The sequence below is a fragment of the Leptonotus elevatus genome, chromosome 2, assembly GCF_054856555.1.
Source record: "Leptonotus elevatus isolate MCC_2025b chromosome 2, RoL_Lele_1.0, whole genome shotgun sequence".
Classification (NCBI taxonomy): domain Eukaryota; kingdom Metazoa; phylum Chordata; class Actinopteri; order Syngnathiformes; family Syngnathidae; genus Leptonotus; species Leptonotus elevatus.
Window position 1 is genome coordinate 43,952,916 of NC_141240.1, and position 17,197 is coordinate 43,970,112.

General features: G+C 40.7%; 2 protein-coding genes across 6 annotated transcripts; one reads left to right on the forward strand and one right to left on the reverse strand.

The window, feature by feature from the left end:
- Positions 1–35: 35 nt before the first annotated feature.
- On the reverse strand, positions 36–4,339 carry mtrf1 (mitochondrial translational release factor 1). Of its 2 annotated transcripts, none has more exons than XM_086067455.1 (9): positions 3,747–4,339; positions 3,490–3,587; positions 3,315–3,396; positions 2,785–2,892; positions 1,619–1,716; positions 1,352–1,469; positions 1,138–1,274; positions 794–892; positions 36–710 (listed from the first exon to the last, which is right to left on the reverse strand). In XM_086067455.1, exons 1-9 carry the CDS (start codon positions 4,126–4,128, stop codon positions 585–587), a joined length of 1,248 nt encoding a protein of 415 aa, XP_085923581.1. In that variant the 5' UTR covers positions 4,129–4,339; the 3' UTR covers positions 36–584. The 2 variants fall into 2 exon arrangements, with proteins under 2 accessions (XP_085923581.1, XP_085923579.1); XM_086067453.1 differs by having other exon boundaries at positions 1,544–1,716; positions 3,747–4,275.
- Positions 4,264–17,125, forward strand: ccdc122 (coiled-coil domain containing 122). Of its 4 annotated transcripts, none has more exons than XM_086067461.1 (8): positions 4,264–4,384; positions 4,639–4,748; positions 4,904–5,224; positions 5,366–5,482; positions 5,547–5,620; positions 6,813–6,892; positions 14,351–14,414; positions 16,927–17,125. In XM_086067461.1, exons 1-8 carry the CDS (start codon positions 4,360–4,362, stop codon positions 16,949–16,951), a joined length of 816 nt encoding a protein of 271 aa, XP_085923587.1. In that variant the 5' UTR covers positions 4,264–4,359; the 3' UTR covers positions 16,952–17,125. The 4 variants fall into 4 exon arrangements, with proteins under 4 accessions (XP_085923587.1, XP_085923584.1, XP_085923586.1 ...); XM_086067458.1 differs by having other exon boundaries at positions 4,904–5,296; positions 16,927–17,122; XM_086067460.1 differs by lacking the exon at positions 14,351–14,414 and having other exon boundaries at positions 4,904–5,296; positions 16,927–17,120.
- Positions 17,126–17,197: the final 72 nt, after the last annotated feature.

The window sequence follows — 17,197 nt, forward strand, 5'->3', positions numbered from 1 at the left end:
TTTTCACAATTTACTAACAACAAAAGCTCTGAAGATCTAAGGAAAAATAATTTAATCACAGGCATGGTGAATGTACAATAAGTTACAGAAAAATATATTTACACAAGCAAAACCCGAAACTGATGTAACAATACATTTTTGCGGTGTTGCTACACCTCACGGCCATGACAATATTATTTAAAAACTATCTTAGGGCTGGGCAACAAATCGAATGAATTCAATGAATCATTTGAAAAATCCAAACGTTGAACATTTGCTACATCATGAAATTGAGTTTTGTCTTCCGGATTCTTAACAGCTGTTGTTTTGATGTTCTGTTACATGATCCAGATGTTATTGCGAGTGGCAGAATGCTGGATGGGGGCTTTACAAGAATTACTTCATTCAACTATGAATGTTAAGTTTATGTTCAAACTGATTTAGAATCAGTATACATTTATTGTTGTCTAAACATTTTGCACAGGAATTATTTTTGAAATAAATGTTTGTTGCGTTTATCAATTAAAATGCTAATCTTCCTGAATGACGAAAAAAAAAAAAAAAAAAAAGAGTTTGAATTTTGTGTCCGTATCGCCCACAGCGAGTCAGTCTGCAAAAGCGTTACCACGGTTTCCGCGTTTCTCCACCAGGTCCAGAAGCTCCTCCCTTTCCGCATGTTCAAGTACGCCACTGACGAGATCATCCAGCGCCTCCCCACCTTGCATGAAATCCTGACGTGGATGGCGAGAACATGCGATGAATGTGAGCCACGTCCTCGTTTGGGTCACTTTTTTTTACCGTTTCAGGAGCAAACCTTAATATCTCTGCAAATGTAGCCAATCCGGTGGTCCGTGACGCGATCCTGGCTGAAGTTGTAGGTGCGAATCCTCTCCGACTGCGAGCGTGTTCCCACCTGGTGTGAAGAGACGTGGCTGGCTGTGAATCCAAAGTTACAATCGACCTTTGAACTAAGGTGGATCAATTTTTACTTGTGTGTTTTTTTTTTTAAATGAATGAATTATTAGTTCACCACTAGATGGCACTAGGGATCCCTGAAAGGCCCTTTAACCATATTAAATGTGGCGGTAGAAAGTTGGAAGGGGCGTGTCGCAGTGCTGCCACTAGAAATGGACTTTTCTTTCCCAGGAGGCCGCTTACCTGCTGCTTACGTGCCAAAGTCTTCTTCTCAGTCTCTTTACCCATCATGCTCTGGTAGAGGCGGGCCTTCAGCATGCGCATGGCCGTTTCTCTGTTCTGCAGTTGAGAGCGGGTCTGTTGACATTCCGCCGTGGTACCTGAGAGGGGAACATCGCAACGACGAGAGGAGAACGCGAACGTGTGGAGAAACTCGACAGCTGTTGGGAGGTCACACCTGAGGGAAGGTGAACAATTCGCACGGCGCTATCAGTGGTGTTGACGCTTTGGCCCCCGGCACCTCGAGACCTGAACGTGTCAACGCGCAGATCTTTCGGGTCGACGCTGATATCCACCTACAGCACACACTAGCTTTCAACTGGATCGATATTAATGTCGTTCTTGAACGTGAGAGCTATTGAGAAGTTACGTCAACGGGCTGAGGCAGGATGATCACGGTCATGGTTCCCGTGTGGATGCGCTGCATCCTGGAGGAAAGGCCCACCTCAGGGATCCTCTGCACCCGGTGCGTCCCCCCCTCGTGCTTCAGATGTCTGTACACGTTCTCTCCAGCTAACCGCACGGACGCATGGTGCAAACCACCTGAGGAGGACACCGGGAAAAGTTCAAGTCTCCGGCGCGTCTTGGTGGGCGTCCATTCAAATGTCCTCAAGCCATTCGATTTCCATTCACAAGAGTTCAGTTCGATTCGATTCAATCCAATGTTGATTAATTTTGGAACATCGATTCTTCTTAAATGTCAAGGACGTAATAAAAACTCCACAAATATTAAATTCCAAAGTACATTTTGCGGAGGCAGTAACTGGTCAAATGATTTAGTTTCTTAACTCATTTGCTCCCAAAAAATGTATAAAAGCCATTTTAAATATTAACATGGTCCCAAAAACGTATTTATATGTTTTTTTAATGCTGCTTTGAAGCAGCCTCTGAACTGAAAAGAACGCTCAAAGCAATGGTACTAGTTACATAAACTGCCAGCAGATGGCAGCAGAGTATAAGAGATCAGACAGGGCCATGTTGCAAAAAGGCTTTTCCCCACTGATTTGTGAATAATGATGAAACTTGGCTATATTCTAAGGCGAATTACTGCAAAACAGAAAGAGATACAAATATAAGAAGAGACTCTAATCTTTCTTTTGGTAGGTTCCCTGTTTTTATAGCAATAGAACACAATATTCTGTGGGCCTTCCAAAATCTGTCAAAATCCAGTAAAACAGCTGGGAGCGAAGGGGGTTGCTTCAGTCAAAATGGCTGCGAGTGAATGAGTTAATGAAATTAACGTGTTATAATCAGTTAAGTTGATATCAGCAAGGATGAGATGAAAATATATTCATAATTCTAATTTAATAAATATAGTAAATATAAATTTAAACTATTCAGAATTGTCTTAAAGTCAGGGATTTCATAAATTTAAGAAAATACTTTTAATTTCATGTGAAAAGTAAATTTAAAGAAAACAGTAAGATGCAACAAAAAAAATCAGCCTTTAAAATTATATTTTCTTTAGAATTTATGGGGAAAAAAATAGATATTTAAATAACCAATTCATGGTTTTATGAGTCAATATTTGACTTGAAAAGGAAAATTTATTTGATATCGATTATTAATTTTTTTAAACCCAGCCCTACACAATATATACAGTATACATACCATATTCTGCAGGAGTGTAATTCAGCACCTCAAAATCCCAGTTCTTGTAAGCGGCAAAACCCTGGTACATGTCAAACATCTCTTTGGTGAATTGCTGACATATATCACCTAAAAAATGTAAAAAAAAAAATAAAAATACACAATTCAAATGCATTTCTGATTCCACTCAAAAAAAAAAAATCTGAATATTTGGGTGAAATTTCAGGATCAATCTTGCCTTATAATCTTTACAGGTAATTTCTCTAAACTTTTGAATGCACACGTTTAACTTTTCATTGCTTCACTACTAGAGCTGAACCTTAAAACACCCGTTGTGAATTTTGCTGCTTATTAAAAAAAAATGGTGCAAAAAGTGTTGAAACATTGAACAGTTGGACATGAGCATTACAAATTTTAGTGGCGGTCTGCAAAGATCAGTGCATTTTAGGCTCATCCCACAATTCTACCCAAAAGCCCGATACCAATAACTTTTTTCTGTCACGTGTGTGTGAGTGTGTAATGCAGATATAAATGAACTAAAATCCACAAACCTCCTGTTGTTCGTCCTGAAACAACCTCCAGCAGAATGTTACTAGAATCCAGAGGGTCGGCCGGCAAGAGCGCTTTGATTAACTCGAGGGAACAAGACAGAGAGAGAATATACACAACCGCTCCCAACCACTGAATAGTCTACATTTGATCATGCTTGTGGTCTTGTATGCTTACCTCCTCCTTTAAGGCTGAAATCCTTTCTGTGATAAGAGCTTCCTCTTGCTTCAACAGCTGAGCAAACTCATCACCTTCATCTTTGGAACCATCTGTGGCTATAATCACGGCAAAATAACGTCATCATAATATATATGAAATATGTCAATAGTATAAACGACAACTCTGAGATTCTCCACAGATTGGACTAAAGGTGCGGGTGATAGTAGGAGTACACTTCAATGCGTTACTCCCCAAAACGGTAAAAATCTACTCACCATGCAAAATGGAGTGAACTTCGTCAAGATCTTTCAGCGCCTGTTCAACACTTTGGAAGACATTTGCCAAAGGCAGCAGCTGAGTGTATTTCTTCGCCATCACTTTCCGTTCAGCTTCACTAAGGGTTGCACTGTGCAACTTATCGCTAAGAACTTGGTGAGTGGCCATGAGCCGCCGGAGATACTTTTGAACAGCGTCGTTTTCGTACAAGGTTCCCACATCGCTGTGAAGGAGACGCCTTGTCGCCAACGTCGCACCCGTGTGTCCCGAGCTCGTCCTCCAACGTCCTCTTTTTAGGTTGTTGTCAACGACGCAGGAAAAGACAGTGCGCAAGGAACAAAAACTACGAGAAAACATTTGACAATGCACTTCTAGAGGCATACGAAATCAATGAGAAAAACAAAAACAGCCACTTGGTCTGCTTCAATAGAATTGAATGACAATCGCGACGTGGGGCTGAAACCCGGAAGAAGTTTGGGATATGACGCGCGACTGCAAAGCACTCTGGGAGTTGTAGGTTTATTGCGGACATAGTTCCCCCTCTGTCTCTGTGCAATTCTAGTTAGTTTCTAACTAAGTGGGAAAAAAAGGGTTCACCAAGCTGATTTAAAAATGTCAGCTTCCCCCGCTTGTACAGGTAGGTGAGCAATGACAAGTTTAGCACACGCGTTTTACACATTTAATCATTATATTCCTTTATTTAAAAAAACTCAACAAAAAGGGTTTTCAATGCTAACATCGCTAGTATCTAGTGCTAGCATTCATTTGTTTGTCCTCTAATTATAAGGCAATTTTTACATTAGACAGTGCCATTTACCCACAGCACAGCTATATGTTTTAATTGAAAAAAAAACAAAAAACGATACGTTGTTGTTACTATTTGACCTTCAGGAGCTCAAAGTCAATTATCAGTAGACCAAGCCCTGGAAAATATTAGCCAACATGACAACAGTGAGACTGAAATTCTACAGAAAGAAGAGGAGACCCTCAGCTCTCTACAGGTTCACCTTTAATTTTTTTTACACAACATTTTAACATAAAGTATATACTTTTTCTCTCAATATTTGTATTCACCTAATCCTAGTAAATCATTCATTTTAGTTGCAATGAAAAAATAGATCTTGAGTGTGCTCAAATGGTGAACACCTTTTGCCAGGCGACTCTATCAGATGTGCAGAAGAGCAGCGATGAGGCCGAGAAGAAGCTGAGACAAACGACGAGGGACCTCCTTTTCATGGAGGATGACATGATACGTTTAGAGCGGCAAGTGCAGGCTGGACGTGACCACTGTGCCTCCATCGCGGCGGACCGGGCCAAAGTCCTGGAGCAAATAAGTGAGGAGGAGGAGAAGGCCGGCGTGGCACGGGCTCAATTTGACATCTATCGAAGAAAGATGGAGGCGCACGCGCAGGCGGTGTCGCGCTCAGCGGGCCGGACTGATGCTTGCACAGAGGAGAAGAGGACACGAGTCCAGAAAGTAAGGAAGGCCAAGGAGGAGCTGAAGGAGGACTTAAAAAATCCACATGGAATCAAAGTCCAGTCGGCAAAAGTAAATGAGTAAATAGTTGTTGTTTTTTTGTTTACTTCCACACGAAAGCCTGGATTTTTGTCTCAACAGAGAGAGATTGATGCTCTGAGAGGTGAGATTGGCGAGATGATGGGAAACATCGCACAGAGGAGGGAAGATCTTCAGAAGGAGTTGGAGACGCAAGCCCAGATCGAGCAAGACATTGCGGTATGGCTAAAAGACACCTTCAAGGCAATCCAGTGCATTTCATGTTGCATTTGCGCCGTTTTAGGGGCGGAGCCAGCGCTTTGAAGCTGTCAGCAAGCACCTTTACTGCCAGATCAACAAGGCCCAGGTTGCACACAGGTAAAGATGAATATGCCATTGCAGCATTTTTTTATAAACACAACAATAGACACCAGGACTCAACGGTAGCAGAAAAGTAGGGATAGACCGATCATCAGCCCCCCCCCCCAAAAAAAAATCTGACGGCCGATAAAAAGTCCATCTAAAACCTTTTTAATCTCAGGGAACTAATTTTTATTTTATTTAAGAAATGTGAAATATTTCAGGTATTTTACATTTTGGGGGAAAATATTTACTGTAGAAAACGATGGTATTTACTTGTTTAAGTTTCCATTAAAATTTTTAAGACGAACTGATAACCTTGCGCAGATGCGTATTTAGCCCATTTTTGAAAGTGAACAATAGCACCCCCAACATTTTAGAATATTTATATATAGAGAGAGAGATATATATTTTACTGTGTGTTCTTTTTAACAAGCTGGAAACGTATAGTTATAATATATATATAAACCATAGCGTTTAAAAGTAATATTTAAACAACAAAAATACAGTACACCCCCCCATTTGATTGAAAATGGTTTCATCCAACTCGACCCCTCCCATCTCTGCCTTTTCATTCACGGGGTATGTGTCTTGTCGAGTGGAATTAAATGTTCATTACTTACACCAGGATACTCTGCAGAAAGTTTCTTACCTTCTCCCACTCAACACCAAGACATTATTTTCATTGCTTATTTGCTCCTCAATCATGTTGCTACTTCCTAAGGAGGGAAACTTAATAATGTGCGTGCGTGCGCGCACACAGGAAAAAAGTAGCCTCATGGAGTCAGTCATGGACATAAGATTGTTTTGTTCATGTTTTATATGATATGTCTGCACTTCACCCATACACAGACTTGTACATGCATTATTGTTTTTATGTATTTTGTTTTTATAACATAGTTCCAGACAAACAATATATAGCAACAAAAAAACATTCTGTATTAAGTTAATGTCTGTTAATCTATTTTATATGTTGTGGGTTTCATCAAAATCTAAATCAAAAACAATTCCAATGTCCATTTTTGTTAATTCTCACTGTCAAAAAGATGACCCTTGCCAAGAATATATGGATATGTTTATATTTGAAGTCCTGAAAGTTTATGAGTGTTTTATTGGGCCCGGTGCCGAATGCCTACATAGCCTTTACCAACGTGGTGACACGTTTTCGTGGATGTCCTCATGGGGCGACATCTGCCCCTGATCTGTGCAGGCACATTTCCAAAGACATCGAACACACGGAGAGACGGAAAGCTGAGCTCCAACGGCAGCTGGGATCATCAAAAGACTCCGGTCAGTGCTAAAAATCAATACAGTTAGTGCTTCCTGTAGGGATTTGGACTCATCAATAGCTCAGGAGTTGTTGCCGCAGCAAGCCAGCAGAGGGCAGCAGTGGCAAATAAATGCAGAACAGCCACACAGACATGACTTGGACAATATTATTCCTTATTCAAACAGCTACTGAATATACATTTATTTAGACATTATTGCAGCGTATTGTATTAGCCCCCCCCCCCCCCCCCCCCCCGCCACGTTAGCGATGCATCACATCATCCCGACCGCGACAGTCGTAACAAAAGCTTCAACTGTCGATATGTTTTGGTACACGCTGTTCCTGCTTCCGCCTCAGCGGCTCGCCGGATGAAGGGCAAAGTGACAGCCCCGCTGCAGGCGAACAAGGGCGAGACTGTGCCGCGTCAACCATATCTCTAACGCAAAATAGCCATCCTTAATAAAAGTAGGTAGCATTGATGTGCTGTACTGATCATGAGAGTTTTTGTATTTTTCAGTATGGTTTCTTTCTCCAGCGGTATTGTGGCGTAAAAAGACAATAAAGGCCGAGCCTGCCTGCCGTCGCACGAGAAGTCAAATTCCACACTAAAAACGCACAAGTGGTCAAATATAAGTGTCACAAGCGGTTCTTTGTTTTATTATTTAAAAATGTGAAGAGATAAGTCAAGGATTCCCACGCTGAGGATTTTTTAAATTTTTATTCCTGCATGTGTAGATTCGAAAATAAACATAAACTACATTCTCGCAGTAGTGTTAATTTTATCTGCCATTTTAAAATTTAGTCTTAGTTTTTGTCCAGTTTCAATCACGCTTGATAGTTTTTATCATAGTTAGTCAACCTCATCCCGTTTTTATTTAGTCAACGTTTAATCGACTATACATTTAGCATTTTAGTCTTTAATTTAGCCCAATACATTTTTTTTCCATCTAGTTTTAGTCAAAAACTGCCAACGTTTTAGTCAGGACAATCATGTATTTATTTTTTTGTCCGCAGATTAGATTGGAAATTTCGGATCCAAAACCATTCCACGTAAAATTTTCTCGCATCTTTTTTTCACACACAATTACTGTTTGTATTACTGCTACATGCTATGAGCTAATAAATTAGCCAGCAATAATTAGTGGTCGGATTAATCATTTTGGAACGTTATAGCCGTTGGATTAATGTTACGTTATAACTATAATAAACTTTTTTTTGTGTGCCTTGAACCCACTTCCTGTTTGTTCCATGTGTTTGTTGTGCATGCTCGCTGCACATTTGAATGGGCGCGTGTCAAGACTGTCTGTCACATGACAGTGACAGATTAGCAGAGACAAGATTTGACAAAATCATAACATTTTTCATCTTGTTTTTTTCATGAACTAAGTGTCCATAGATTTCAGTCCAGTTTTTATGAAGTGAAATACATTTTCGTCTCGTCTCCATTCGTCGACAGAAATGCTGACTGATTTAGTCCCAGTTTTTGTTTATTAATGAGAGTTCTTGTCTAATGTAGTTTTAGTCCGGTGAAAAACGTGTGTTAAACCAAATTATTTTTTGTTCAGTTTTCCGTTAACGAAATGAACTCTACCCCGCAATCGCTGCAAATTGAGCTTAGCTCTTTTGGTCGTCATTTAACCTCATCGTACTCCCGTAGAAAGATTTGTACGAAAAAGTACGTGCTCCTTCAACCGCCAATTTCCTGCATTCATTTGCTAACGAGCATTCCGCGGCCTAACAACATTTGACACCGTCAATCACGATGCATGCAAGCCTTTTGTCGCCAAAGAAATGACATCAGCGTGAGCAGGTCGATTATTTATGCGTCGCTCGTATATTGTTTGTATGCGCCATAAGTCAAGTAGTGAATGAAGCGGGTTTCAATCCCTTGAAAATGGACCCAGAGACGTCTTGACTGGCACTTTTCATAGCTGCTGGTTTTATCCTTTGGTTGCGTGGAGGCAGCTGACCTGCAGCACGAGAAATCATTGGTGTGTGTGCGTGTCATAAATTCCTAGGCCCCAACTGCCGTGCGTGGAGGCATATTTACTGTCGAGCTTGGGAGCTTTTCTTTGCGTCTTAACACTCACTTCATCGGCGCTCACAAAAACGTTTGAGAAATTGCGCTGAGATCTCACATTTGAACCTTGACAGCAGGGATTGATTTTGACTAAGGGTGTCCAAATGTGTGTTAATTAGGAGTTCATTTCAAGTTCCTTTAACACCACTATTAAAAAAAAATATATATATATATATATTAATAGCCAACCCTTACTTGGGAACCCGGTACTGGGGGAATTCCAGTCGCAACGCGGCAGACACGTCCACGTCCAAATTTAGCAGGACTTAATGTCATAATAAAGCACATAAAAGTGGAGACTGGGGGTCAAGTTGTATTTTACAATTTGAAAAATGTGCAGAATTTCATAAGTTACTTAATTTTAAAGATTTGATGGCTCTTAATATGAAATATGAAAAGAAAATTGCACTGAGCTGTCGCTGTCTTACAAATGCAATTATGCCATCTAGTGGCAGAAACGCGACCTCAAAGTCAATATCACACGTTTTTACAGTACATCTTTTTAATTTTAACTCAAAGTTATGAATTATTACGAAATGACTATCAATGGCTAAAAGATGCTGACATATTCCTATTAGTTTAACATCTTCCCACTTTTATGAAAACAGATATCAAATTTGCGATTAGTCGTGAGTTTACTGACGTATTGCGATTAATTACGATTTTTAAAAAATTATCGCCTGACACCCTAATTATTATATTAAGTCATTTCAGGTACCTTGACTTACAAGTTTACAAGTGATTTGTTTGTTTTTTGCCATATTGAACTAATTTAAACGCTCTATAACCACAAAAAGGTTCGCGAGTGCTGTATTGTAATTCAAAAACATAATAATAGAGAATGCAATGAAACAAACGGGTTTTATGAAGTGTAATTAAGCAGAAAACCAAACACACTGTACTACATTCATGTGTTAATGCTTGTCTTTAAGGGGTGTGGCCTTGTGACTGACTTCAGGAACCTCGCGTGAGTCTGGTTGGCTGTTTACGGAGCGCTTAGTTCAGTTTTTGCGCCTTGGCCATGCTCCTTGCGAGTGTTCTCATTTTGTCCTGTTCACGAAATGACTGAAAGTGCATCGAAGACGATTGCTCTCTTCTTTTTTTTTCTTTTTTGGACGGCAGCATATATCGACAAATGAGGCCAAACTCAAATTTTAGCATGTTACACAAAGCATAAAAAAATCAACCGAGCAATGATTTCTCATAACCCGAAGAACTTGTAACATGAGGTAAAAAGTATATAATAATGCTGTATGTGATTATGAAAGTACAATTGTCTGTATTGTTTCATGGCTCACATTTAATCCAAGCCTGCACCTGTTCTGACAAGTCGGATGAGCGTGCGTGCGTGCGTGCGTGCGTGCGTGTTAGCTGAATGTCCGGATTGTGCTGGAACATCCTGTGCTTTCACAGATTTAAGTAAGAGTGGTGGTGGTGGTGGTGGTGGTGGGGGGGGGGGGGGTCCGCCATATTGCATTGCCCACAACTCCCTTGACCTAAATATCGACTCGGCATGGATTTATCTACTATCGGTCTTTAGTGTACGCTGCGGGTCCGAAGGAGTGATCACTCAAGACTTTATAACCTCCGCAAGGCCGAGGAAGTATTTCGATGAGCGTCTTTTTTTTTTTCTTTCTTCTGTCTAATTGCGTTCGAGCAGCAGTCCACAACAACTACACATCAGATTGACGTTCAATTTTGTGTAGGGTCACCACATTACTTGAGAAAGAAGCCATCCATTATTTCCCTTTTCAATGATGAAAATGCCCCCCCACAAAGAAATATGGTACTGCCCCACCATCACATTGTCACCCCAAAAAAAGGAAAAGCAAGTGGATCTCACTCGGCTTCGTCTGTCCTTCCTTCCTTCCCTCAGTCTCTCCTTTGGTCTCTTGAGGTCTCCCTGATTTTTGATTTTTTTTTGGATTTGTTGTAATTTAGATGTTTCTTGGGTTGGGGAAGAATTCTGGTGGGTGGCCCGGTGGGTGGTGTCTGGTCGGTGCTGGATTTCACCTTCCTTGGTTGTCTTTGGTCCCCTCGGGTCTCCTGGCGGCGGTGTTCGGTTTAGGTGAACGGTATGGGATTTTTTCTAATAGGTTTTTGGTGAGCTAACAAATACACGCACGCACACACACATACAAAAAAAAAAATATATATATATATATATATATATATATATTAAAAAATAATAATAATAAAAAAAATTAATAATAATAAAGAGCAATGATGACATTTCCGAATGAACAATACTGAGCTCTTTAAAAAAAGAAGAAAAAAATAATTAAAAAAATAATTAAAAAAAATAAAAAAGGAAAAGCATGTTGAATGATTGTGAATGTTTCTAATGCTTCCTGTGACTGAGTGGCGACTGGTCCCGGGGGTGTACCCCTCATCACCCACATGATAATAATAATAATAAATTTGATTTGTATAGCACGTTTCAGAAGACTCAAAGACACTTTGCAAAAATAAAACTGATAAAAACTAGAGTCAAAAGAAAAAGTAAAACTAAGAGATACATCTAAACAGTACATGTAAAAAATAAATTAAAAAAAAGTAAATGTAGAAGAAACACAGAAGAAACAAGACAAAAGATCAGCAAAAGACCATAGATGGAAGCTTATGTCGTCGTACATCGTGTTTTGCACGACAGATTCCGGTCCGATCTTCTTTGACTTTACACAATTAGAAGATAGCAGATTTTTCTCTCTCTTGCATTTCTGTACTTTTGCCTGTTTTATGGAGACGATTAAGACGGCCGTGTGGATCGTCAAGGGCGAGCTTTTGTTCTGCCTTTTGATTGCGCCCCCCCCCCCCCCATCCCCCCTCCGCTAACATCGCCTCCTCACGTGTGAGATTGCCAAGACCCCCCCCCCTTTTTTTTTTCTTCTGAAAACTAGTATCAGCTCCAAATATCCGTTATCGGCCTTCTTGATTACTAATAATCAGCATCGGTATCATCCCTGAAAAAAACATCTGTCTGTCTCTCGCCATAACACAGGCTGTAATGTAGGCGTGGCCAAAATACAGAAATAGATTACTTAGGGACTGGCTAATTAATAGGGAGGAGTATCAATTCAAATTTCCTCAATAGATTCGATTTCGATTAATAAGAGTTCAGTTCAATTCGATTTTTTCCTGATTCGAGTCACTTCAGTTCAATCTGATAGTGATTAATTATGAAACATCAATTCTTCTTAAATATCAAGGACATGATTTTTTTTTTTTAAACACTAAATTCCAAATAACATTTTTGCAGAGGCAGTAACTGGTTAAATTATTTATTGTTATAATCACTTAAGTGTTACACACACATTGACAACAGCATAAATGAGATGAAAACATAATTACATAATTCTAATTCAATCATTGTAAATAAAAATGAAAAAGATTCCGAATTGTCATAAAGTGCAAAAAGTCAGATTTTTCCATCAATGTAAGAAAATACTTTTAAATTCATTTGAATAGTACATAAAAAAAAAAAGCAGTAAGATAAAAAAAAAAATCTGCCTTTAAAATTATATTTTCTTTTTAATTTATGGGGAAAAATAAGATAATTTAAAAGAATAGATCCATGGTTTTATGAACCGATCACACTCAAAAAGGAACATCGATTCAATTTTTCTACGGCTCGGATTAACGGCACCAGAATGTTGTTTTGACCGAACGGACGAATCGTGCTCTGCAGCATACGAGCAGGCGAGCCGTTGTGTTTTGCTTCATCGTGCAAAGACAAGCCAACCAAACCGCTACATCTACAGACCGGTGAGAAAATGATGATGATGATGATGATGATGATGAACTTCTCAATCTGTTCGTCAGTAGCAATAAGTCAGTCCAATGACAAAAAAGTCCTGCTTAAAAGTGAGAGTAGGACGTGTTTATTAATTTAATTAATTAATTGATTCCCGATTACACTGAAAATATACTTTTCAGGAAAGTCAGCGTTTGTTTTCCTGGTCTGTGTCAAATTAGACGTCCACAGAGCACGAGCACGAGCACATGCACTCTCGCTCGCTTGCTCTCTGTGCAAACGAGAAGCGTGATTCTCGGAAGGCCTTTGCAAGTTCTTGTGGATGACAAAGTGCAGGCAGGCAGATGTCATCCAGATGAGAAACATTTCAATGATGGCGAGTCATTTAAAGATGATTTGTGTTGCATTTCATCCGTAATTGCTCCCCCTAACAAATAGGGGGCAGCAGTGATTCTTACAATTATGTGTCAGGCTTACCTTAAAGGGGAAGTCAACCTCTTTTCTTTTTTTTTTGACAACAACATGTTCTATGCAGCCCCACTCGTCTAAATGTGGCATTCTGGTTAATATTGCGTTAGCGGAATACGAGTTAAGTAGCAAAATACAGCCGTTTTGATCAATATCAGAAGGCGGCCATTTTGCCACTTGCTGTCGACTGAAAATGACATCAAAATTGCTCAGGTCTCAGGTAACAACCAATCACAGCTCAGCATCAGAAAACAGGCGAGCAACGGTGATGTCATCTTCCGTCGACAGCAAGTGGCAAAATGGCCGCCTCCTGACATGGATAAAAACAGCTAGATGTTGCTTCATAACTCATACTCCGCAAACGTAATCTGAACCAGAATGTCATGTATAGATTAGCAAGGTCACATAGAACATATTTTTGTCAAGAAATGTTGAAGGTTGACTTCCACTTTAAGCGCGGCTGCACACGTACCGATATTTTCAACAGTAATAGTCAAAGAATGCGTTCGGCAAACTGTAAGATGATCTCGTAAGCGGATTGCAGTTGGAAACTCTTCTCGGCTGTCGCTGAGTGACCGAACAGGAAGTAGCTTCAACAACCCCGTCTTGCCATCCTCGGGTTACCCTGACATGATTTTTGTCCGCCAGCGAGACGTCTCACTGGCGCCTGGTCGCGGGTCAGACTATTTTGGAGGCGGCAAGGTCGAGACGTTTCGTCCTGCGTGTAGGACGTGCTTGCTTGTTTGTTTGTTTTTGAAGCGGACATTGCGACGCGGCGGCAGCGCAGCATATTTGCGACGACGACTGCAAATTGAAAACGAGCCGCCCGCCGGCTCTCTTCGAGCGAGCGCTCGGCCCGAAATAATCACACACGTGATGGACTGGATCTCACGGAGGGCTTCGTCACACACTTCTGAGCTGACCTTGACATTCTTAATTATGCGTGTTTCACGGGGAACTGCGCCGTCTAACAGTCTTAACATCTTCAAAAGCTCTTTCACAAACTAAATGCAGATGTGTTACGTGTTGACATGTTTTTGGACAGATTCAAGCCATCATTTCTCAGCTTTTCAGCATTCACACGCAATTTCTTCTAGCGTCCTTCAAACATAACGGAGCTTTTGTCAACACTTTGATGAAGAGCTTTCGTGAACGCGTTCCTTGTTTTGCTCAAAGGACGCGTACAGGAAGCTGGGCAAAACGAAGGCCAAAAGAAGAAGGAGAAAGTTCATGAAGTGTGGTGAGTGTTAAGGTGACAGATGTCAGATCTCGTCTACTTTCAAATAGCCTAGAAGTGCCTCAAGGTTCCGTTTTGGGTCCCTTATTATTCACAATGTACACAAGCGACCTTCCAGACTGTTAACTGTCAGCTCTATGCGGATGATCATGACACTGTTATACGTGTCAGCAAAGTCGTCTGCGCTGGCTGGCCAGCAGTTAACACAAGCCTTACACAATGTCTACGTTTCGTTTACATTCGGTCAATAATCGGATTACGGTCAAAATTCCCGTTTCGGAAACATCCGGGATAACCCGTTTATATGCTGGAGCGCATACGCGGTCATTGTGCATGTTAATGACATTTTAGATGGAAAACAGCAAAGAAACGCTGCGGTTTATCAAGAATTGCAAAAGTAAACTCATACGACGTCATCACACGGCGCAGTCGCTGATCTTCTTTTAAATGACTGGTGGATCACATCTCTATGATGTATAGCGCCACCTACAGCGGCGGAGTCCCCTCTCAATATTCGCAAAAGAAGAGCAGATGGAAACGGGCAAAAATCGCATGTCCGTTTTGCACAGTTCCAGTCAATTTGCTTAAAAAATGTGAAACAATTGGATGGAAACCTGATGAATGACCGATAATAAACCGATATGTTTTTTTTCCCAGGACAATACCGATACCGATATTTGGAGCCGATATTCATTTTCCACTAAAAGGGAAATATTGGCATCAAAATTTTGAACAATACAAACTCCAGTTCTTTCTTTTTTTGAATATTTAAGCATATGTCTATTGAACAATTTTTAGGGTTTGTAGAATATTGGATTTAAAAAATAAATAAAATCTTAGTCAAAAGACATCTTTGTTTTAAAAATAAATGACAAAAGGTTCGGGGATGTCTTCAAAAGTTACATCAAAACTTGTTTTGAGTGAATTACGATGCTCAGAAAAGAAGTGACGGACAAGAGATGATGGCTGCTAATCCCCAATAATCCGACTCTTTTCCAAGTGGAGTGAGAAAGGACGAGAGGCCCTTCAATCTTTTTGAGCGGTAAATTAATTCCCTCCACCTTGTCTAAGGCCAGTTAATTATTTTGTTTACTTTAGAGTTCTCCACTCCAAACCTCAAACTAAACAATTATTTTGCAGCATTAATGTTGCTGCGCCATGTTTAGCCCCTCCCTGTATCTGCACATATGGAGCATGTTTGCAATGCGCTGACCCCGGGTGGGATAATCCGTTTTGTCATGTCAGGCATCTCGGGGTCCGTCCAGGATTGAACCAGCGGGCCCCCCTGCTTGCTCAGCATCGTCAGCAGCTCGGCAGGAGGTCGGGGCCGAGGGGATAATAACTAGATTTTGGGGGTATATGTTTATATGTCTGGGAACAGTAGGTCATATATGTGTGACGGATCACTTATGCATGTGGCAAATTGCCGCTCCACAGCGCTGTTGCTTCAATGCACCATCACACTCAGGTTGATAGCAGATGTTTGTTTTAAATTTAACAGTGTGACAAAGAGGAAGTGGTGAATCAACCAGTCTCGGACAAATGCGAAATTACACTAAAAAGCCTCGTAGCTCTGCTTTACAAAATATTTCTATTCTAAAAAAAGAAGAATGCCGTGTTTAGTGTTTTAGTGTTCACATTTGTTCATAGTAAACCGTTTTCACATTTAATTAGAATAAAACAGAAAAAGAGCACATTCACTCCCGTTTACAGAGCGTCCCTGAACGCATCACACGTAACGTAACGTGCGTCACTGCATACAAACATGAATGGCGGCCGCGCTGAGCCGCGAGCGAGTGCCGCACATATACAGTCAAGAAAAACGACATTTACCTGCAACACGGTGTGACAAGGAGGCAGCGGTGACTCAGACAGTCTCGGACAAATACGGAATCAATCTGCGCAACAAACGACCGTTGGAAGGTTACTTCAACATAAAAATTAAAAATAAACTTAGTAGACAAAACGACACTTTGACGTCAACAGAGAAAGCAATGTGGGCTCATAATAGTCAAAGGGAACTAGATGAGCACACCACAAAGTAGTAAAAGGGAAATAATACAATCTAATGATTAATGTATCCGGACTACCACAAGATGCGACTCACCACGCTGTATTTTCGTAGTTCTGACCGAATGCTACGGAGGCCTGCAAGTGCCATACCGCTTGCCGTTGCGTCACTTCCGCCAAAATTCCGTTACATAGGTATGTGCATATAATGTAAATCGGTGATTCTCAACCTGCGTATTATTAAAGACCATGAAGCGTGGACACGATCCAATTTCCCTTTATTGGTCTAAAAAAATTGCTTATTTGCTACAAATCTTGTTTTGTTTGTCTATCTGCCAGCGACATATTGAGACAAGCAAAACAATTAAATTCTCTTCCACTAGATGGCAAAATTACAAAAACCTGTGAATCCACTTTGTGTGATGTTTTTTATTTGTTAATATTAATGGAGTTTTTGTTTGTTTGTTTTTTTGGAATGTATAATATGCCCCATGTCTCATTATAGTTCGGGAAACACTGATATCCAGTAAGTGATGCCACTTCGTGTTATTTGTGACACAAGCATTAACGGCGGATAATCTGCGTGTGATCCTTTACGCCTCCGGACGTCTTGTACGTCACGGCTGCCGCACACTTCAAGAAAACAACCTCCTTTGTCAATGAAGTGGGATTTGCGAAAGTGCCGTCTGGACAGGAGGGCAGGAGCCCCCCCCCCCCCCATCCCCCCCATCCCCCCCAGTGTCTGATCCTTGGAGCAGATTAGACCAACCTGTGAT